Raw genomic sequence first — 23877 nt, 5'->3', positions numbered from 1 at the left:
CAGGAGCCATGGTAGTCTCCCTGAAGACATGACACTACCCCTAGCAATGTGCAGCTCTCATAACAGTTTCTATGATAACATGCAACATTTTCTTGGTTCCTGCACCCTCTGGTAACCAGGGCTTTTTTTTCCCAGAGAATAAGTGCAGGAACTCAACCATTCCCACCACACACACATACCTGCCAAATGGCATCACATAGTAGCTCTTCTCTCTGCATACAACCCCCTCCCTCCACTGCCCTCATCTTCTCCCCCCTCCTTAAAAGCTCCACCATCTATCATATGTCTTACCTTTGTTGCAATATTAAGCTGAAACACCTAACCGGCTGTAGTGCCTCCGAGCATACTATACTATACTACAGTCACTTGCACAGGAAATCATGCGGTAGGAGCATCAACAACTGGTCGCCAGGGAAAAAATTGAGACCACATAGGGTGCAGCCTACCATGCACCCTCTCCTGCCCATGACTGCACTGAACCCTGGGCACCTGTTCTGTATCTCCTTTGTCCCTGTCTGGCCCTCAGTGGGATCTACGCTAAACTAAGCTATCACTTGTAAATGCAGAAGCTGGACTTCAGTGTTACCAAGTGATAGTGGTGAGCAGGGAGCAGAAGATCTGAGCCAGAGGTGGTGGAACTGAGTTCCCCCTAGTCCTTGCTAAAAAAAAGCCCTGCTGGTAACATGTTTTCAATCACTGTTGGCATGGCAGCTCTTTCCTGTGTCATACCTACAATCTCTGGTAGCATGTAATACTTTCTCAAGTAATATAGAGCTCACAATCTCTGGTAATAGACAGATTTACCAGCACTTTATCTACCAAGGTGCAGGTAGCATAATTTTCCGTCTCCAGTAACATGGCAACACTTCCTGGTAACGTGAAGAGTTTACTTGTAACATGGGAGCACTGTCTTGTGACAGCACTCTAACAGACCTGACCCTCAGCTTTACCAGTTACAGGCTTAAACATCTCTACCAACAACAAAACTAGGCCTCGCAGCTTAAGGCCCCATTCCCATTTGGCGCTGCGATTTTATATGTGATTCCAAATCACATGGCCATTGCTGCAAAAGGCCCAACACGCATTTGAGTACTATTTGTTCTAAATGGCACCCCAAATGCGGTGCCACTTTGTCATGATCGTCGCACAACATAATTGTTTTAAAGGCAAAACTTGCCTTTAAAAATTATGTACATCAAACGCGCATAGGGCAGCCCATTGAAGTAAGTGGGCTGCCCTATGCGCGACATGCAGAATTGCGTGAAAATCACCCACACGAAATCGAAAGCGGGAACATGAGGTCCTGCTATGCAAAGTATGAATGAGGCCTAAAGCCGCGTACATACGATCGGAAATTTGGCCAGCAAAAGACCGATGAGAGCTTTTGTTCAGAAACTACGACCGCGTGAATGCTGCATTAGACTTTTGCTGGCCGAATTCCCGCCAGCAAAAGATTGAGAGCATATTCTCAATTTTTCCAACGGGAAAAGTTTTGATTGGAAATTCCGATCATCTGTAGCAATTCTGACGCGCAAAATTCCTACGCCTACTTGGAAACAATTAGACACATGCTCGGAAGCATTGAACTTAATTTTCTCGGCTCGTCGTAGTGTTGTACATCACCGCGTTCTTGACGGTGGAAAGTTCAGCGAACTTTTGTGTGACCGTGTGTATGCAAGCCAAGCTTGAGCGGAATTCCGTCAGGAAAAACCATCCAAGATTTTTCCGATGGAAAATCCACTCATGTGTACGCGGCATAACAGTCAAGTGCTAGCTGCATTTGTTTTCTTATTTGAGGCTGGGTTCACACTATTGCGAATTGCAATGCGGATTCTCCACATCCAATTCGCAATAGCAGGATATTTTGACCAGCTTTCTATGGAGCCGGTTCACATATCTCTGCTGCGGCTCTGGTGCGAATTTGCACAGCCCTGTGCATCTTTTGGTCTGTTTCAGGTCCGAATTCAGCCAAAAATTAGTGCTGAAATCAGGCCTGAAACAGTGAATAGGGACCCCTGCTGTGAGCTGAATGCGAAGGTAGTGTGAACCCAGTCTCAGACTTTTTTTCAATTATTTTCACCTGGTGAACTTGGCAGTAGCCCACTTCTGTCCTAGGGGTGAAAACTCTCTGTCACTGTCTATAAAATAGTAATGTTATCACCCTTGGACAGGAAGTATGTTAGGACTTCACAACAACACCCCCCCCCCCCCGCCCCAATCCCCATAATTTTGTGGGAAAGTGTTCTGTAGTCCACAGAAGAGAACTGGGTAGGCTGATAAAACAGATGTCAGTTCAGTGCACAGAATGTTACATGACTGAGGGACTTGCAAAGCACCAAGGCTCAATTATCTCTAACCCCAGTAAACTTAACACAACACCTTCTCCATCCCAAAGTGACTAGGCAAAAAACTATTTTGGATTCAAGGGGCCATAACAACCCTTATTTTATCTCACCAAATGAAACTCAATTCAACATTGCAATCAATGCATAACACATACAATCAATACATAAACAGAAACAGGAACAGATCCTACCAGGTCTAAGGCCGCGTACACACGGGCGGACTGTTCGCCCAACTTTGTTCGTCAAACAATCCGACAAACAGTCCGCTCAAAATTTGCATGAACGGACTTGACCACACACGATGAACGAACAGTCCGCTGAAAGCTTGCGCGATGACGTGAACGGCACGTACGACGGGACGAGAAATTCGATGTCCAATACACTGCAATGCAACCTTCGCCGTGTAAATCCTTTCTGAGCATGCGCGAAACTTAGTTTGTCGAACAAGCCTACACACGAGCGGACTGTCCGCTGAAACCAAGTTTCAGCGGACTGTCTTACGGAAATTCCGAAAAACTTTGTTCGTCAGACTGTCCGCTGAAACTGTCCGCTGAAGCCCACACACGAGCGGACTGTCCGCTGAAACACTGTTCAGCGGACAAAGTTGGGCGAACAGTCCGCCCGTGTGTACGCGCCCTTAGGTCTTTGAAGGCACTTATAAAGCCAACAAAAACTGGCTGTATCTGGCAGTCAGTGAAAAGGCCCCCAGCTGCTACCACACTGCCTTGGGGACAATTAACCACTTCTATACTCCCAGATTTAACTCAGTAAAGTTATTATTATCAACGTAACCAACTGTTGGGAAGGGATACCCATAGCTACGATGGGCCCAATCCATAATCCTCAATTTTTAAGACAACACTGCCTTTAAAGACCCAGAGACCTCTGCCAACTTGTAGGCATGTGCAGTCTACTTTCTCCACTGCAGGTGGCACTCTCCCGCAGCAGTACTTCACTTGGAGAGGAAGTCAGGAGGAACAGGGTTCCTCTATGGTTTCCTGGGTCACTGGGGAAGTTATCCCATTACATGCTGCTACCCCATGAGACTCTGGCAGCCATCTTGGGTCAGGAGGAGCTTTTTTAAGGCCCTGGATCCCTGGTTTGGCATGCATTTGCCAGTTGGTAGACTAGGGACTGGTACCCTGCCTGGTAGGAACAGAACTAGTGGCAGGGAAAGGTTCCTGATGAGAAGGGAAAGCTTAGGGCTCGCAACTTCTGTGTACATCTGCCTGTTTAGGTCCAAGATGGCCAGGCCACATTCTTCTACTCTGTACAGATGCTGACAATTCGGCTGCATTTTGCTCTCTACCTGCTGTTGGAACCGTAAGTGTTCTCGGTTGGGCTGCTTTCCCACCAGGTTACTTGTAAACTGACTCTGCATTATTTCAATACAAGTTCTTTCATTGCACTGCGACTGAGTGTGTTATTCTTGCTCCCCCAGGCTGCCCCCACCTACACACTGCTATGACAAGGGAATAAAATTGATATTATAATCCAAGATCACCAAAGAATGAATTAGAATAAAAACACACAAAAAACCCACAAAAAGGCAAATAAGTAAGACAAATCAACAAAAGGGGAACAAATAAAAACCAAAGAACACTAGAACAACCAACATGTCCAGGGGCGGGAGGGTTGGAGAGACCTCACTGATACAGGTTTAAGCTCCAACTTATCCTGACAAGGCTCAGCCTCTTCTCCATATAGTAAGAAGCCACCCCCTGCTCCCTCAAGAACTCAATCAGGTAAGTACATTTTCATAATTAAACCCTCCAGCGCACTGCACAACACTGCCTCTACTGCTCACCCCGGTCATGCTGACCCTCCTCTTAGCTTCGTTCAGATCCAGGCCATATGCTATTTCTTGTTCTTGAGTTTTGATATACTGTGATTAATATTACTATATTACTATATTATATATATTACTATAATATTAATATTATATATATTACTATACAGAATGTATCATATCTATATGCTTATTATACCACTTCATTTTCTATCCAATTGAAGAGTCATGGTGGAGTAACTGGACTTGTGTTGTCCCCTACAGGCTTGAGTCGTGCGGCTCTTCCATTCGGGTTGATGCGTCGGGAACTGGCATGTGAAGGATACCCGATCGAATTAAGGTGCCCGGGCAGTGACGTAATCATGGTGGAAAATGCCAACTATGGGAGGACAGACGACAAGATTTGCGACGCCGACCCGTTCCAAATGGAGAACGTGCAGTGCTACCTGCCGGACGCCTTCAAGATTATGTCGCAGAGGTGGGTAATGGGCTTGCTTTCACACCAAATAATTTCATTCCTATTATGTATGTTTCTAGGTTGTCAGGTAACATTTGTACTGATGGCTGTATTTTGGAGCTTTCCTTTCTGAAGATTTCCCATAGAAGTATAAGTGTAGCAGCTGTCTGTATTTTGTAAGCTATTCCGTGGTTTTTGGAGCAGTAATAAGCAATACTCCGAAGTCCCATAAAATAGAGAGAGTGCTGGAATTGCAGGGTTCTGTCATTATGCTGTTGAGATGATCTGAAGATCTTTGAGTTTTATTCTGTGATTATACTGGACTATTACATGTATATATGCATTTCCAAAAGTATTTCTTTCCGTTTAAAGTCGGGAAATGTACCTTAGTTAGTATTCAAGCAGACTTTTTAGATATATATAAATAGACCGACCATTGAAAGATTGATATAAAGATTTAGCCTAGGTTTACACTACTGCGATGTGATGTACTGCGAATGTCATCAGTTTTTTTTGTCCTGTGTGAGGTGTGAATTTTCCTTGCGTTTTCAACAGGATAGGTGCGAATTTACCATGAATTTACTGCGACTTTACTGCAAATTTACCACAAATTTCAGGAGGCAGACAGTGAACAATTCGCAGAGATGTGAACTGTGTGCTGCGAGTTTACTGCAAGTTCAACTGAAGCCTATGAAGATAAAATTCGCAATGCACCATAGGAATTTGCATCACACTCGCTGTCAACACGCACAGGACCCTTTTTTCCCCCACCAAATTCGCAACGCCAGTGTAAATTTTAGTCTTAGGACTAAAATGGAATTTTAGTTTTAGTCCCATTTTAGTCTTCTGCAATTGTTTTAGTTTTAGTCGTATTTAGTCGACCAAATCTCCAGTCTTTAGTCAACTAAAATAGTATTCATTTAGTCGACTAAAATCTTTTAGTCATTTTAGTCGACTAAAATGTTTTAGTCGACTAAATTAACACTGCGCAACACATATATGTGAACCAAAGCCATGGAATATTATGCTTTTTACATGACCTGCGAATCCGTGTGTTTCTAAACGGATCAAACCCTCTGTAAATTCACATCAGTGTCAACCCAGGCTGAGAGAGGCGATGGGATGTTTAACCACAACCCATCTGTAGGATGTCATATGACATCCTGGACTTTCAGTGGTTCTACAAGAATAATACCTGCATATACAGGCATCATCCCATATTCTTCTTCTCAGCAAGCGATTTCCTACAATGTAAAAGCCGTCCTAGCAGCTAATTAGCCACCGGATTGCTTTTATAGGTGACGGAAGGGGTCATTCCACTCCCCCACCCCCCCAGCTGCCCTCAGGTGCCGCTCCGGGCTCTCCCTTTGATCAGGGAGACCGGTGTAGAGTAATATTTTGCTCCCCATCGTAGAATGCTCTGGAAGTGACGTTGCGGTCAGAAATTCTCGCACTGCGCATGCGCGATGCATTCCAAACACTTGCGCCATGTGTTCCAGAGGAAATCGTCAGATAATGTCATGGAAGTGAGGGGAGGTAATCGTGATGTTAACTTTAGACAGAGTGACATTAACTTTAGACAGAGCGGAGAGCGGCGGAGAGAGCGAGGTTAACCGTGGCTCGGGGAGGGGATTACCTCCCCTCACTTCCGTGCATTATCTGACGCTTACACTGGTCTGCATTGTCGCAAATCCTTTGGAACGCATGCCGCAAGTGTTTGAAACGCATTGCGCATGCGCAGTGTGACATTTCTGGCCGCAACGTCACTTCCAGAGCATTCTACGATGGGGAGCAAAATATGGCACTACACCGACACTGAAGCCCAAAGTTCCAACAGCTTACCATAGAGCTGAACGGGGACCAGGTTGTCCTTAACCATCTCTATAGTATTAGAAACTGGAAGCAACAAGGTTTTTGACACTTCCGATTTTTGGTCTGTGTATCGGCCATAGCTGCACGCAGCCTATTTCATTAGCTCAAACATACCCCTGTGTGTGTGTACATATAATACAGTTTATATGCTTCAGTTATGTATGAACACGGTACTGGTCACTCAATGTATTCATTCATAAAGGAAGGGGCCGGGAACTGACATAGGGGCCCAGGCAGCAAGGGGAATCTGTGCCGCTTGGGGTGTTTAGGGTGTGCCCAGGAACATTCCAACACACTCTATGCGCATGCTTATGTTACCGGCCATTACCATCTAGTACAAGCATCAGACCAGACCGACCTTGGTCTGATGAGATGCTGTTATAAGCAGAAGAGATATCTGGGGTCTGATAGACCCCATATATCTCAGTAAAGAGGACCTGTCACTTCTGATTGTTGTCACAAGGGATGTTTACAATCGTGAAAGAAATACAAGTGATAAAAAAAAGAGACTGTAAAAATAAAATAGTCAAATAAAATAAATATCAACATAAATAAATATAAATAAAATAAAAAGAAATACATTTTTTAAAGCACCCCAGTCCTACCATGCTTGTACGTAAAGGTGAGCGCACACGTCAGTCCTGCATGCAAACGTAGACAGCGAACGCACCACACGTGAGGTTTTAAGGCAGATGTCAGAGCAAGAACAATAAAACAATAATTCTAGCACCAGACCTGTGTAACCAGTAACCTGTTTAGGTGCCATAGTTTGGTGGCGTTCCACAAGCTTATGCAATTTTGAAGCATGACATATTAGGTATCTATTTACTCGGTGTAACATCATCTTTTAGATTTTAGCAAAAAAAAAGTTTAATATTGTGTTTTTCTGCACTAGAATTCAGGACCGGAAGATTTGCCCCCTTAATGACCAGGCCATTTTTTGCGATACGGCACTGTGGCGCGTTAACTGACAATTGCGCGGTCATGCAACGCTGTACCCAAAGAAAATTGATGCTCTTTTTTTCTCACAAATAGAGCTTTTTTTTGTTGGTATTTGATCACCTCTGCAGTGTTTATTTTTTGTGCTATAAACAAAAGAAGACCGACAATTTAGGGAAAAAAAAATATTTTATACTTTTTGCTATAATAAATATCCCCTTCCAAAAAATGTAAAAAAACAAAGAGGCAGTTTACTGTCCTTTAAACTTTAGCAAGGCCACATTGTGGCAAGTGGGAGTAGAAAAGGTCCCAACGTCAGTGGGGAAAAATAATTCCCCATTGTTTCAGAGAGTAATTGCACCCCATTATTGGTGTAAGTGGGAGGAATTGTGTCCCATTGTTGATGTCATTGTGCCCCATTGTTGGTGTCATGGGGAGGAAATGTGCACCCTTCATTGGTGTTAACGGGAGGGATTATGCCCCGTTGCTGGTATCAGTGTATGAAATAGTGTCCCAAGGGCCGGATAAAGCCAAATAAAGGGCCAAATCTGGCCCCCAGGCCGCAGTTTGGACACCACTGCTCTATGGCCTCTGCTTAAACGTATTATATAGATTTTGAGGGTTCTAAGTAATTTTCTATCAAAACATGTACGAGAGAAGTGTCAGAATTGGCCTGGGTGAGAAGTAGTTAATAAAGGTTCTGATTTAGTGGCAAAGGGTTATGTGTGAGTTCACATCTGAACTCCGCGATTAGTATGTTCAATAAAATAATTGCATGTATTTTTAACCACTTGACCCCCGGAAGATTTTACACCTTCATGACCAGGCCAGTCTGTTATTCAGCACTGCGCTAATTTAACTGTAAATTGCGCAGTCGTGCAACACTGTACCCAAATGACATTTATATAATTTTTTAAACACAAATAGAACATTCTTTTGATGGTATAAGGTCACTACTGGGTTTTTTATTATATAAATGAAAAAATTGTGACAATTTTTAAAAAAAACGATATTTTCTACTTTCTGTTGTAAAATATCCAATAAAATCAAATTTCTTCATAAATTTAGGACAACATGTATTCTGCTACATGTATTTGGTAAAAGTCATCTGCGTTTTTGGGGACTATACTATTGGGGAAACTAATATAGTTCTGACCATGATCAAGATATTGATCCGTACAGATGCTATACTAGTAATGGTGACTTATAGTGGGACTGTGATAGTGTGGCGAGCAATCTGGTGCTAACTGACACTGGCTGGGATAGAAAAAAACTGACTAACTGACACTGACATCTCTAGTGACACTAATACAGTGATTAGTGATAGTACTGTACACTGTACTAGTGACACTGGATGAGTGACAGGAGTGATCGAGAGGGCAATCAAGAGGTTATCTGTGTGGCCAACAAGTGTATGCACGGGTATGTGCGTCGCTTCTACTTACAGATCTGTCTGGAGTTTCTCTTTCCTTTCAGTTCTGAACGGTAAATGAAAGCAGGGAGAAATCCAGACAGAACCTGCTTGTTGTTTTTACTAACACACTGATGTCTGTGCTGTGATTGGCTACAGCCAATCAGCAGGGATTCAGCCAAAATCATTGGCTGTAACCTGCTGACAGATCACAATCACAGCACAGAATAACAGGGGGGACATGCATGTGTGCCTCTAACCAAGGAATTAACCGCAACATACAGGTACATCAGGGTGCCTGGTAGAGCCGCCCACCAGCAGTTAAATACAACAAATTAAAGGATTGTTTACACTAGCCAAGGACTGCCGCTTTTCTGAAAAGCAATCCACACTCGACCTCCCCACCATGCCACAATTGCGTGCATTGCACATAGTTATGGACATTTGCAGCACAGCCCCATTCACTTGAATGGGTTGTGTTTGGTGGGCAGTATTGCCCAGCGAATGCACCAAGGGGTATAATTCCTGCAAACCAAAAAAGGCTGAAGCATGTGCACACCCCAGGCTGCTGCTGCCGTGTGATTTTACAGCCCCCCAACCGCAAGTGTGAATGTACCCTAAGGGCTCATTTTCACTTGCAGTCGGGGGGGGGGGGGGCGGTAATAAATGGTGCTTGAGCCTTTTTCTCCCCTCCCACTATGCCTTATGCTTCAAAGACAGCCAGACAGAGTTGTGCACATGCTGCAGGCATGGAGAAAATGATGCTTTACAGCTAATTTGTCGAACAGTACAGCCGTCATGAAATGCACATGACTGCAGAGTGGTGGTGTGACATTTACAGGGTTAAAACAAGTGACAAGAAGGTGGCATATCGGCTCCTGCCATCTGTCAAATGCCTCTGAAAAGCAATCCACTGTCTACTGCTTTTCAGAGGGGTGAAAAGGGCCACCGCTGGACTGGAGAGCAACAAGGAAACTGTTACTGAACCCTCAACAGTCAAATTAGTCTGTATATGCAGTAAAGCATGCTTGTTTTACTCACTGTGGAACCTAAAGGGTTGAGGAACGGCAGTTTAGATACAGGTCTAAACCTAGCCTTAGTTGTACTTTTTTTTTTTAACCACTTACAGACCACCACACGCCAATATATACAGCCTAACTTTGAAAAGGAATATCATTGTTATGGCAGCGGCTAGCTGCCATAACCCCAGTATCCTCTTCTTCGGCTGGCGGTCCGCTTTCTGATAATAGTGGTCTTTTTGACCCAGATGTCATATTTAAGAGGTCCTGTCATGCTTTTTTTCTACATTTGTTGTAATAGGAATAAAAGTGACATATTTTTTTAAAAGAACAGTGTAAAAATAAAAAATAAAAGGTAAAATAAATAAGAAAAAAAAAATTAAACACGCCCCCCATCCCGCCCAGCTTGTGTGCAGAAGCGAATGCATACTTGAGTTGCGCCTGCATATGAAAACGGTGTTCAAACCACACATGTGAGATATCGCCATGATCGTTAGAGCGAGAGCAATAATTTTAGCCCTAGACCTCCTCTGTAACTCAAAACATGCAACCAGTAGAATTTTTTTAAATGTCGCCTATGGAGATTTTTAAGGGTAAAAGTTTGTCGCCATTCCACGAGCAGGCACAATTTGAAGCGTGACATGTTGGGTATCAATGTACTCGGTGTAACATTATCTTTCACAATATGAAAAAAATTGGTGCTAACTTTACTGTTGTCTTATTTTTTAATTAAAAAAAGTGTATTTTTTTCCAAAGAAAAGAGCGCTTGTAAGACCGCTGCGCAAATACAGTGTGACAGAAAGCATTGCAACAACCGCCATTTTATTCCCTAGGGTGTTAGAAATTTTTTTTTATAATGTTTGGGGGTACTAAGTAATTTTCTAGCAAAAAAAAAAAATGTTTTTAACTTGTAAACACCAAATCTCAAAATGAGGCTTGGTCCTTAAGTGGTTAATCTGTTATCCACTGTTTAAAGATCAGCCCAGTGCAGAGAGCCAACATATTGTAATCTGAGGTTGAGACAACAAAGTACTAGATTTTCAGGAGTACTATATATATTAGGGGGAGTATATTAGGGTTAATGGGAGACAAACTGAACAGTTCCAGTTGCAACACCAAAACATCAAAAGCCCAACATGCTCAAAGCTCAAGGCCAGCGATAAGAAAACAAGCTTTTAGCAGTAAGGACGTATTTAATGACATAAACGCACTCAGCAATAAACAATCAGACAAAGTAGCCAATAGCAACTTTTTTTTTTTTCTCCTCTCGATCTGAATTCTCTTCTCAATAATTTCATGCTTGGATGACAGAAATTTTCCATTATACTGAGTGATCTCTGCGCTGAATGCTAACCACCGCGCCTCCATTTTTCTTCTTATCACAAATTCATTTCATATACTATCGCATTATCACAGGCGGCTCTGCCATGTCTTCCCTCACGTAGGAAAACAGCTCCATTTATGGCTGATATCTATTTCCCTGCAAAATATAGAAAGTAGAGAGGTGAAATTAATGGGTATATATTATACACCGGTACTGTACTTCTTATACTAGGACCTGGATAATACCGAGGAGCCGTTCGCATAATTACAATGAACACTCAATTATTGGTGTTGTGCTACATGTTTATTTAAATGGCCAATGCACCAAAAAACGCATTTCTCTCTTTCTCTTCTCACTCTTCAGTAACTTGGTTATTCTCTTTTTTGTACGGCAACAACACTCTTTGGTGACATGGATTATCTCTCTTTTATGGTGGCAACACTCTCTGGTAACACAGCTGTTTTCTTTTATGTAGCCCCTTTGTCCTAAACAGGGGCTACTATTATTAGTGCTAGGGAATTGATCCTACTGGATTGGTTAAATTGTAGACATGTGCATTTGTTTTCATCCGAATTTCGGGTATTTTCGATACGATAACAAACGTGCAGAATCCGAAAACCAAAAGATCCGACATAAACAAATGCTTTATTTTTGTGACAACAGTTCAATATAGATAGGAGAGTCAACATGGCACTGACAATAGCAGTCTGTGTCCATCGAACCTGTGGTTGAATGTGCCTAACCTTAGCTCTGTTAGTCCAAGATTATTCGACATAGAGAGAAAAGAATCGACATAGAGAGAAAAGATTCGACATAGAGAGAAAAGATTCGATATTATAGAGACAATAGCAAAAAAGGTCGAATGTGCCTAGCCTAACTCTATTAGTACAAGATTATTCGACATAGAGAGAAAAGATTCGACATTATAGAGACAATAGCAAAAAAGGTTGAATGTGCCTAGCCTAACTCTATTAGTCCAGATTTTCGACATAGAGAGAAAAGATTCGACATTATAGAGACAATAGCAAAAAAGGTTGAATGTGCCTAACCTAACTCTAATAGTCCAAGATTATTCGACATAGAGAGAAAAGATTCCAGATAGAGAGAAAAGATTGAACATAGAGAGAAAAGATTCGACATTATAGAGACAATAGCAAAAAAGGTTGAATGTACCTAACCTAACTCTATTAGTCCAAGATTATTCGACATAGAGAGAAAAGATTCGACATAGAGAGAAAAGATTCAACATAGAGAGAAAAGATTTGACATTATAGAGACAATAACAAAAAAGGTTGAATGTGCCTAACCTAACTCTATTAGTCCAAGATTATTCTACATAGAGAGAAAAGATTCAACATTATAGAGACAATAGCAAAAAAGGTTGAATGTGCCTAATCTAACTCTATTAGTCCAAGATTATTCTACATAGAGAGAAAAGATTCGACATTATAGAGACAATAGCAAAAAAAAGTCGAATGTGCCTAACCTACCTCTATTAGTCCAAGATTATTCGACATAGAGAGAAAAGATTTGACATAGACAGAAAAGATTCGACATAGAGAGAAAAGAATTGAAATTATAGAGACAATAGCAAAAAAAGGTTGAATGTGCCTAACCTAACTCTATTAGTCCAAGATTATTCGACATAGAGAGAAAAGATTCAATATAGAGAGAAAAGATTCGACATTATAGAGACAATAGCAAAAAAAGGTTGAATGTGCCTAATCTAACTCTATTAGTCCAAGATTATTCTACATAGAGAGAAAAGATTCGACATTATAGAGACAATAGCAAAAAAAGGTCGAATGTGCCTAACCTACCTCTATTAGTCCACGATTATTCGACATAGAGAGAAAAGATTTGACATAGACAGAAAAGATTCGACATAGAGAGAAAAGAATTGAAATTATAGAGACAATAGCAAAAAAAGGTTGAATGTGCCTAACCTACCTCTATTAGTCCACGATTATTCGACATAGAGAGAAAAGATTTGACATAGACAGAAAAGATTCGACATAGAGAGAAAAGAATTGAAATTATAGAGACAATAGCAAAAAAAGGTTGAATGTGCCTAGCCTTAGCTCTATTAGTCCAAGATTGTTCAACATAGAGAGAAAAGATTTGACATGAAGATTCGACAGACACCATAAGCCTTCAATGACAGATTCGACCTTAATTATTTCGGATTTTCAGACTAATGCATTTTTTAACTAAACAAAATAAATAAAAACGAATTTTGGGAGTAACTAAATTCATTTTTTTTTCGGACGAAAACGAAATTCCAAAACTAAATATTTCAATGTGCACATGTCTATTAAATTGTCTAGCAAGCTCAACAGCACATTGCAAGTACATCAAAAACCATTAATGAAAAAATATTAGGAATTAAGTGAACATTTAAAATACTTGATTCACATCGCCTTTGGACATTCACTATTAATAGCACCCAAAAGTGCGTCATGCGTTCTGCCGCGATTTGAGATCGATGTGAACATGCCTTTACAGGACTAGTTTGTAAAAGATGAATAAAGGATAAATGAAGATGTTGGCCCAAATATCCAAACTAATTGTTTTATTTTTAAAGTAGCACCCAAAATAAAAAGGACAGCTGTCATGTGATTGGTAGGTGAGACTCCTCTTCCTTTTGGTGCACATTTGACACCCATCTGAAGCAGCAATGTCAGCAGCGGTGGTGAAGTCCTCAGTTCTCATGCTCGGAGGATCTCTGGCACAGCTGGAGTTAAACGATGTGGTATGTTGCCTGTCCCCGGGTTCGGAAAATAATCTCACTCTCTGCGACAGGGGAAGCTTGAGGATTGTTATGCTGTTTGGGTCTTGGAAAAAATAGCTTGTTGATGTGATGACCTACAGATGTTTTCCAGGCGAGAGAGAGAGAGATGCTCTGCAGGGTTTTCAGCTTGCGTCGATTAATAAACTCAATTGTCAACAGCAGAAAACAGCAATAAACAATCTGCATATCCATAAAGGGAAGGAATGCTGAAAACAGAGGAAAGATGTTCCTATATCTGCAAGAGAACGCTAACAATTCTTTTCATGTCTCCGAAAGAGAAAGGAGAGGTGAGGAAAGATATTTGTAGGGCAATAAGGTGCAACGCTCTGCAATGGAAGAGTATAGAGAGCAATGCAAAGCAAGGGAACAAAATAACAAAGTGAATGGGAAGAAATACTCTGTGATGGAAGGGAATAGAGAGAATTATTCTGCAAAGGGAAGGGCATAGAGAATTATACTCTGTAAGGAAAGGGAATAGAGAACAACACTCTGTAAGGGAAAGGAACAACGAGTGATAAAATGTAGTGGAAGGGAATAGAGAACAGTACTCTGTAAGGGAAGGGAATAGAGAGTGATAGCCTGTAAGGGAAGGGAATTGAGAACAGTACTCTGTAAGGGAAGGGAATAGAGAACAGTAATCTGTAAGGGAAGGGAATAGAGAACAGTACTTTGTAAAGGAAGGGAATAGAGAACAGTACTCTGTAAGGGAAGAGAACATAGAACAGTACTCCATAATGGAAGGGAATAGTGAACAGTACTCTGTAAGGGAAGAGAATAGAGAACAGTACTCTGTACGGGAAGGAAATAGAGAACAGTATTTTGTAAAGGAAGGGAATAGAGACCAGTACTCTGTACGGGAAGGAAAAGAACAGTACTTTGTAAAGGAAAGGGACTAGAGAACAGTACTCTGTAAGGGAAGGGAATGGAGAGTGATACTCTATAAGGGAAGGTAATAGAGAATAGTACTCTATAAGGGAAGGAAATGGAGAGTGATAGTCTGTAAGGGAAGGGAACTAAGAGTGATAAAATGTAGTGGAAGGGAATAGAGAACAACACCCTTTAAGGGAAAGGAATAGAGAACTGTACTCTGTAAGGAAATGGAATAGAGAGTGATACTCTGTAAGGGAAGGGAATAGAAAACAGTACTCTGTAAGGTAAGGGAATAGAGGACAGTACTTTATAAAGGAAGGGAATAGAGAACAGTACTTTGTAAGGGAAGGGACTAGAGAGTGATACTCTATAAGGGAAGGGGATAGAGAATAGTACTCTGTAAGGGAAGGGAATAGAGAGTGATACTCTATAAGGGAAGGGAATAGAGAGTGATACTCTATAAGGGAAGGGAATAGAGAACAGTACTCTGTAAGGGAAGGAAATAGAGAATAGTAATTTGTAAAGGAAGGGAATAGAGAACAGTGCTCTGTAAGGGAAGGGAATAGAGAGTGATACTCTATAAGGGAAGGGAATAAAGAATAGTACTCTGTAAGGGAAGGGAATGGAGAGTGATACTTTATAAGGGAAGGGAATGGAGGACAGTACTCTGTAAGGGAAGGAAACCAAGAGTGATAAAATGTAGTGGAAGGGAATAGAGAACAACACCCTGTAAGGGAAGGGAACAGAGAACTGTACTCTGTAAGGGAAGGGCATTGAGAGTGATAGCATGTAAGGGAAGGGAATAGAGAGTGATAGCCTGTAAAGGAAGGAAATAGAGAACTTTACTCTGTAAGGGAAGTGAATAGAGAGTGATAGCCTGTAAAGGAAGGGAATAGAGAACTTTACTCTGTAAGGGAAGGGAATAGAGAGTGGTAGCCTGTAAAGGAAGGGAATAGAGAACTGTACTCTCTAAGGGAAGGAAATAGAGAGTGATAGCCTGTAAGGGAAGGGAAAAGAGAACAGTACTCTTTAACCACTTCCCGACCAGCGCACGATGATGTACGTCGACAGAATGGCACGGGCAGGCATATTGGCGTACAGGTAGTCCAATATTCAATGCCGCCCTGCCATCGGGTGCGCGCCGCCGGCGGCACGCTCCCGCGCTGGTCGGGACCCCCGTGAGTCCGGTCGCAGGACCCGCGGACTCGGTCGCCGCGGGCATCCCCGCGATCGTCTCACGGAGCGGCCGAATGGAGGAAATGCTGTGTAAACAACATTTCTCCATTCTGCCTAGCAACTAGTGACGCTGATCTCTGCTCCATGTGATTCACTAAATGAAAGCCCAACCCCCCCACAGTTAGTAACACACCCCTAGGAACACTTAACCCCTACACTGCCACCCACTGGTTAACCCCTTCACTGCCAGTGTCATTTACACAGGAATCACTGCATTTATATAGCAGTGATTACTGTATAAATGACAATGGTCCCAAAAATGTGTCAAAAATGTCCGATGGGTCCCCCACAATGTGCGCAAGCCAATCAATAATCGCTTATTGCAATTTTTTTACCAAAAATATGTAGAAGAATACGTATCGGCCTAAACTGAGGGAAAAAATGTTTTTTTATATATTTTTGGGGGATATTTATTATAACAAAAAGTAAAAAATAATGCGTTTTTTTCAAAATTGTCGCTCTATTTTTGGTTATAGCGCAAAAAATAAAAACCGCAGGGGTGATCAAATACCACCAAAAGAAAGCTCTATTTGTGGGAAAAAAAAGGACGTCAATTTTGTTTGGGAGCCACGTCGCATGACCGCGCAATTGTCAGTTAAAGCGACGCAGTGCCGAATCGCAAAAAGGGGTCTGGTCTTTGACCAGCAAATTGGTCCGGTCTGCAAGTGGTTAAGGAAAGGCAGTAGAGAGTGATACTCTGTAAGGGAAAGGAATATAGAACGGTACTCTGAAAGGGATCAGAGAACAATACTTTGTAAAGGAAGGGAATAGAGAACAGTACTCTGTAAGGGAAGGGAATAGAGAGTGACACTCTATAAGGGAAGGGGATAGAAAATAGTACTCTGTAAGGGAAGGGAATAGAGAGTGATAGTCTATAAAGGAAGGGAATAGAGAACAGTGCTCTGTAAGGGAAGGGAACAGAGAGTGATAAAATGTAGTGGAAGGGAATAGAGAACAGCACCCTGTAAGGGAAGGGAATAGAGCACTGTACTGTGTAAGGGAAGGAAATAGAAAGTGATAGCCTGTAAGGGAAGGGAATAGAGAACAGTACTCTGTAAGGGAAGAGAATAGAGAACAGTATAAAAATTGATAGGGACACAGACGGGAAAGGGACAAGTAGTCGAATGGAGGACCAAACCATGGTATTCATATGCCATATCAACTTTATTAGAACAAAAAATGTGTAATAGTGAAAAAAATCTGCGGTGTATTAAGCAGCAGTGTATTATTTCCCCAGCTATCAGGAAGCCTTGGACCCATAGTCCATTAATTAATTAGGACAAGTATGGCTCTGTTCTCCAGATAAATCCACATATAGACCATTGTGGCTCAGATACATGGAAATACCCTTTACATTTCTGCAGTAATGTCCTCTGTGTCAAATATTTTAGAATGATGATGTTGTCCCTTTAATATATTTTCTATAACTATATAGAGGATATTTTTTCACTATTACACATTTTTTGTTCTAATAAAATTTGTATGGCATATGAATACCATGGTTTGGTCCTCCATTCAACCACTTGTCCTTTCCCCATCTGTTTCCCCATAACTTTTGATCTAATTAGCCAAGTTGTGGAGGTACCCTGTCTTTAATAGACAAATTGGTCTCTTTTTGCCCAAAAAATTAACAGTAGATCCATCTTTTATTTGTTTTCTACAATAGAGAACAGTACTCTGTAAGAGAAGGAAAAGGACAGCAAGTCTGTGGAGGGGAAGGGGGTCAGAGAGCAATGCTCTGTATGGAATGGGAAAAGAAAGCAGTATTCTGTAAGGAATGAGAATAGAGAGCAAAGCAAGGGAGTCAGCAGAAAGCAACATTCTGTCAGGGAAGGGAATAAAGCAATACTTTGTAAATGGAGAGAAGAGAGCAATGCTCTGTATGGGAATTGAATAAAAGCAATAATCTGCACTGGAAGGGAATGGATAGCAATGATCTATAAGGGAACAGAATAGGGAGCAAAGCATGGAAAACAATTAAGAGCAATACATTGTAAGTGAAGGCAATAGGGAACATAACTGTAGGAGAAGAAAATAGAGGCCAATACTCTGTAATCAAAGGAAATAAAGGACAATGCTCTTTAAGGGAAGGGGATATACAGCAAAGTATGGGAGGCAATAAAGAGCATTACTCTGTAGGGAAGGGGAATAAAGAACAATAATCTGTAAATAAAGGGAATTGAGAGCAATATTTTGTAAGGGAAGGCAATAGAAAGCTGAACTCTGTAAGGGAAGGCCATATAGAGCAATACTCTATAATGGTAATGAAAAGAGATTAATGCTTTGTAAAGGAAGATAATAGGGAGCAATGCTCTGTAAGAAAATAGAGTAGGGAGCAATATTCTGTAAGGGAAGGGAATAAAGAGCAATTCTTTTTAAGGGAACAGAATAGAGCTCATTGCTCTGTAAATGAAGAGAATAGCAATTTTCTGTAAGGGAAGGGAAAGGAGAGCAATTTGGTGTGAGGAAAGGTAATAAGAAGTGAAGTTCTTTAAAGAAAAGAAAAATAATCAGGTGCCATGTTAAGATAAACAATACTATTTATGTTTCTACAATGTATACAGGATTTATTAAAAGATATCAAAGCCGTGACTGTGTCAGACCCCGACACAATCACGGCTTTGATATCTTTTAATAAAGCAAGGGGTATGTCAGAGTAATGCTCTGCAGCCTACCAAGAATAAACTGGTTAACTGAGGAATCTTCATTTCATTTGCTCAATGTTGAAATGCTCTGCAGATCTGGTAATTAGGGTTCTGCATAATTATTAAATAGTAGGTGTCTAACAGAAGCAGAAGAGGGGTGAATGGAGTATGGCTTTGCAGCTTTATGAAAATAAAAGAGGTGGGTGAGCCACTAAAAAGGACAGAGGGATCAGGGAGTATCTTCAAAGAAGGGGCTCGATGGAGTAATGCTCTGCAGCTTTCAGAAAGGTAGATGTGATGCTCTGAAGATCTCGCAGAGGAGCAGATACCATGATATTGAGCAGGCAGTGAATGAGTTACTATTGTGATGCCCTCCAGATCTGTGGTATTCTCCTGACACTGCTGTTTAATGACACCTGATCCTAGCTGATGCAACTACTGCGGCCCCCCTGACACGCAACCATCCTGTACACACACACACACACACACATATATTAACAAACAAATTCTCATACACCGCCTCTGTGCTCATACCAAGTTCCCAGGCCCGAGGGTATGAAAACTTTTCCATAGAAATAGCCTTGTTGTTGCCCTGAGCCTCCAATGAGATTCTGTTTGCTTTTCTAGCCCACACCAGAAACATAGCAGCTGTGGCCACCCAGCTGTCATGGCTCCCCAATCTGAGCATGCTCAGCTGGACGGTTCCATCAGTTTTCTTTTACAGAAGCTGGATGGCCACTGGCTAATGGCATAGGTCAAGCCTGTACAAAGCTGGTATGTTGCTGCCAGCAAAGGCACAGTGAATGGCTGAGAATGTAATGTCCTGACATTTATTCAGCCCAATACAAAGAGTTTACATTGAGAAAAGGTCTCCGTCACATTGCAGACAACATGTACATAATAGGGTGCCCTCTGTACTGACATGTCTTCCGGAGGAGGTGTGTGAGGTCAGGGCACAAACAGGCCAACCATCCACACTGACTGATTCCCACTAACTGACTGCATGGCTAACAACAATTTACTGATCGGCAGATAGCTGTCACATGCCAGTAATGCTTGGCCTTTTTTTACTATTACACTGTTTTATAGTGACACATTTAACCAGGAATTTATCACGCTCCAAGCAATTGTACAGATTCAAAAAGTTGGTTATACAAAAACTTGTTTTTCAGTTATAGGAGGACAATTGAGGGTGGAATCATTCACTATTCTCTTCTCTAGCTAATGTCCCTTTCTTCATATCGGAGACACAGACTGAACCAAGAAAGAAAGGACAGTCATAAGAGCCATTAATAGAGACCATTTATAGAAACCAACGGGAAATAGTAATCTAGTCAGCAGGGCATAATGATGTCAATAATTGCAAACCAACCAAAGATTATTGAAAAAAACCTCCACCATTCACCATCTAAAATGACAACGTTGTCACTAGCTAAAACCCTCAAGAAGTCACCCGTGCATACATGCTTCCACACATCATAATATCAAATAATGTTGATGCTAAAATTGTATATTCCTCTGGATGCGGTAACAGTGTGGTACTGTCATTGTCAACGCCCAATCGGTGGTAACCAAATGGCAATATGGAGCTAAAATAACTGAAGAGCTCCAAACAGTTGGGGGGATCAAATGATCTTCATACTGGCTGTCTGTTGGAGAAGGTCCGCCCGCTGTAACAGCATAGCAAGTGGCACTGACTCAAAGGTTCCAACCAGTGGAATGGATGATTGTAGAGCCAGTATGTGAGTATCGTTAACGGGAACAAAGACCAAAGTTTGATCTTATGGATGGCTGTGCATTAACACGCAGACTATAGTCAAGTCCTGTGTGGACAGGAGCGGCATGAAAACAGCCTGACAGGTGGTATATTTACATATCCAGGGATCAATGGAGGGGCTCCATGGATCCAAAAGAGGCATATAGCCAATGCAGTGGAAGGCTTTTCCACCATTCAAACCACCAGCTGTTACCAGATATGTGAAGGAAGCCACACATACGTGTCTGGAACCGCTCCAAGGAGGCTGTGGCATGCACCACTATGTGTTCCCGTTCGCTGTCTCACACTCCCCTACTGACAATCAGACGATTAAATCCCATCGCTACAGCCATAGTACACAGGAAGCAGGAGATGCAGAGGATGGTGTCAAATGCGTTTCGCTGGGAGACCCCAGATTTGTCAGGATGTCTTTTCTGGAGGGAAGCCAAAACTGCAATGTATACAAATAAGGGTGATGTTATATAGCTACTATCCTATAGCTTTTCATTCTTAAGGGCCACATAGATAGATTGCACATAACATTGAAAACACGACAGACATCATATAAGATAAAAATAAAAGAAATTGAAAAAATAAATAAAAAATTAAAAATAATGTTCCTTTCTTCACCCACCTTCACCTACCACTTGCTCCTGTTCCTACTCTCACTAATGCCATACTCCACCCTACCACACCCAACCTCTTTTTCCACCTAATGCCACACCCTATGCCTCCAACCTTACTCACTATGTACTCTTCCTAATGCCATGCTCCACTGCATCTCACCCAGTCTTACTCCTCCTAATGCCATACTCCACTGCATCTCACCCACTCTTACCCCTCCCAATGCCACACTCCACTGCATCTCACCCACTCTTACTCCTCCTAATGCCACACTCCACTGCATCTTACCCACTCCTATTCCTCCTAATTCCACACTCCACTGCATCTCACCCGATCTTACTCCTCCAAATGCCACACTCTATGTACCTCACCCACCACTTACTCCTGTTCTTACTCTCACTAATGCCATACTCCACCCTACCACGCCCAACCTCTTTTTCCACCTAATGCCACACTCTATCCCTCCAACCTTACCCACCATGTACTCCTCCTAATGCCACTAATGCCATACTCCACCCTACCATGTCCAACCTCTTTTTCCACCTAACGCCACACTCTATCCCTCCATCCTTACCCACCATGCACTCCTCCTAATGCCACGCTCCACTGCATTTCACCCACTCTTACTCCTCCTACTGCCACACTCCACTGCATCTTACCCACTCTTACCCCTCCTAATGCCACAATCCACTGGATCTCACCCAATCTTACCCCTCCTAATGCCACATTCCATTACATCTCACCCAATCTTACTCCTCCTAATGCCACACTCCACTGTATCTCACCCACTCCTATTCCTCCTAATTCCACACTCCACTGCATCTCACCCGATCTTACTCCTCCAAATGCCACACTCTATGTACCTCACCCACCACTTACTCCTGTTCTTACTCTCACTAATGCCATACTCCACCCTACCACGTTCAACCTCTTTTTCCACCTAATGCCACACTCTATCCCTCCAACCTTACCCACCATGTACTCCTCCTAATGCCACTAATGCCATACTCCACCCTACCACGTCCAACCTCTTTTTCCACCTAACGCCACACTCTATCCCTCCATCCTTACCCACCATGCACTCCTCCTAATGCCACGCTCCACTGCATTTCACCCACTCTTACTCCCCCTAATGCCACACTCCACTGCATCTTACCCACTCCTACCCCTCCTAATGCCACAATCCACTGTATCTCACCCAATCTTACCCCTCCTAATGCCACACTCCATTACATCTCACCCAATCTTACTCCTCCTAATGCCACACTCCACTGTATCTCACCCACTCTTATTCCTCCTAATGCCACACTCAACTGCATCTCATCCACTCTTACTCCTCCTAATGCTACTACTGTTCTTACTCTCACTAATGCCACACTTCACCCCATCTCACCCACCACTTACTCATGCCACACTCCACCTTACCAAACCCACCATTTTTCCCTCCTAATGTCATACCCTCCACCCCCCAATCTCATCCACCACTTATCCTACTAGTGCCACAAACTCTATTGCATCTCAGACACCTCCTACTTCTCACAATGCCACACTTCACCCAGCTCATCCATCATTTACTCCTTCTGTTACTCCTAATGCTTCTAATCCTTCACCTCACCTCACCAACACTTTTTTTCTCCTTTTACTCATTCTATTTCCACGCTCCATCTCTCACCTCACCACCACTTAGTCTTCCTCTTTAGACTGGCCATACATTATACAATCTTCTTATTCAATTTCCTTTACCTTCATTTATATAGTGCAAGGGCCTGCCTGATTCAAGTTTTTAGGTTTGACCTAAATATTATATGGTTTTGGTAAATCTAATGGAAAATTGTAAAAGAAAATTGTATAATATATGGCCAGCCTAATTCCCCTTAATGCCACAAACCAACTCACCTCACCACCACTTTCTCCTTCTCTTATTACACAAAAGAGCACACTGCAATACGTGATATTGCATTGCTGTACATTGTGTGTGCTACATAGCAACAAAAAATTGCGTAAGTCCAAATTTAGGTCCATTGTGCTGTGTTGGCAGCCTATTTAAAATTTTTACACTACCCTAACGTGATATAATGCATGTGTCTGATGCACTACAATGGATTGGCAAAGTGTGAATGAAGCCTAAAAGCTTATCTAAACGCAAAGTGTATCTTATGCCGCGTAAACACGACTGGACTTTTCGTCAGAATAAACTCTGACGGTCTTTCTGACGGAGATCCGCTGAAACAGACTACACACGATCACACCAAAGTCTGTTAGTTTAGAACACAATGACGTACGACGGGACAGCATACAGACGAACGGTTTTCCCGATAGGAATTGATACTGTCGGAAAGATTTAAAACATGTTCTATTTCTAGGTCCAAATAAAAAGTCAGATGAAGCTCATGTGATTCCGTCTGACCTTTTCTGCCGGAAAGTCTGTGTGTATGTGTCATAAGGATCCACATTTAAGGATTGGTAAAGTGCAATATATAAATGTTTTGTCTTTGAGCATAGATACACTTTAATTTCTTCCAACTTGTTCTTGGAGTCCTCTTTCCATATCTTTGTAAGGGAGTGCAGGGGATGGCTTTTGATCCTGCCTTCCCATGTGAGTAATTAAGTTTCTTCCTACCAGTTGTTTTCATTCTTTAGCTTGGAGTAAACTTATTCCCTGAACATCTTCAGTAATACCACTCTACACTAACAGCTTTGCTCCAAGGGGTGGGGGCTACTGAGCTGTGACACCAGCTGTACAAAGCAGAAGGTACAATTCTGTAAGACTAATGACCTAATGTACAGACATTCCAAGTA

The 23877-nt window shown here is 42.0% G+C and overlaps 1 protein-coding gene across 2 annotated transcripts in view; it reads left to right on the top strand.

The window, feature by feature from the left end:
- Window positions 1-23877, top strand: part of ADGRL1 (adhesion G protein-coupled receptor L1) — a 624094-nt gene that overhangs the window by 389898 nt on the left and 210319 nt on the right. For both annotated transcript variants that reach the window (XM_077470079.1, XM_077470078.1), the window contains exon 3: window positions 4399-4612. In XM_077470079.1, the coding sequence (XP_077326205.1) occupies window positions 4399-4612 (214 nt within the window). The remainder of the gene's footprint in view (window positions 1-4398; window positions 4613-23877) is intronic.

The sequence above is a fragment of the Lithobates pipiens genome, unplaced genomic scaffold (assembly GCF_037356315.1).
Source record: "Lithobates pipiens isolate NorthernLeopardFrog02 unplaced genomic scaffold, aLitPip1_a1.2 Scaffold_8, whole genome shotgun sequence".
Taxonomy (NCBI): Eukaryota; Metazoa; Chordata; class Amphibia; order Anura; family Ranidae; genus Lithobates; species Lithobates pipiens.
The sequence above is the reverse complement of the archived record's forward strand: the minus strand, read 5'-3'. Positions and strand labels throughout refer to the sequence as shown.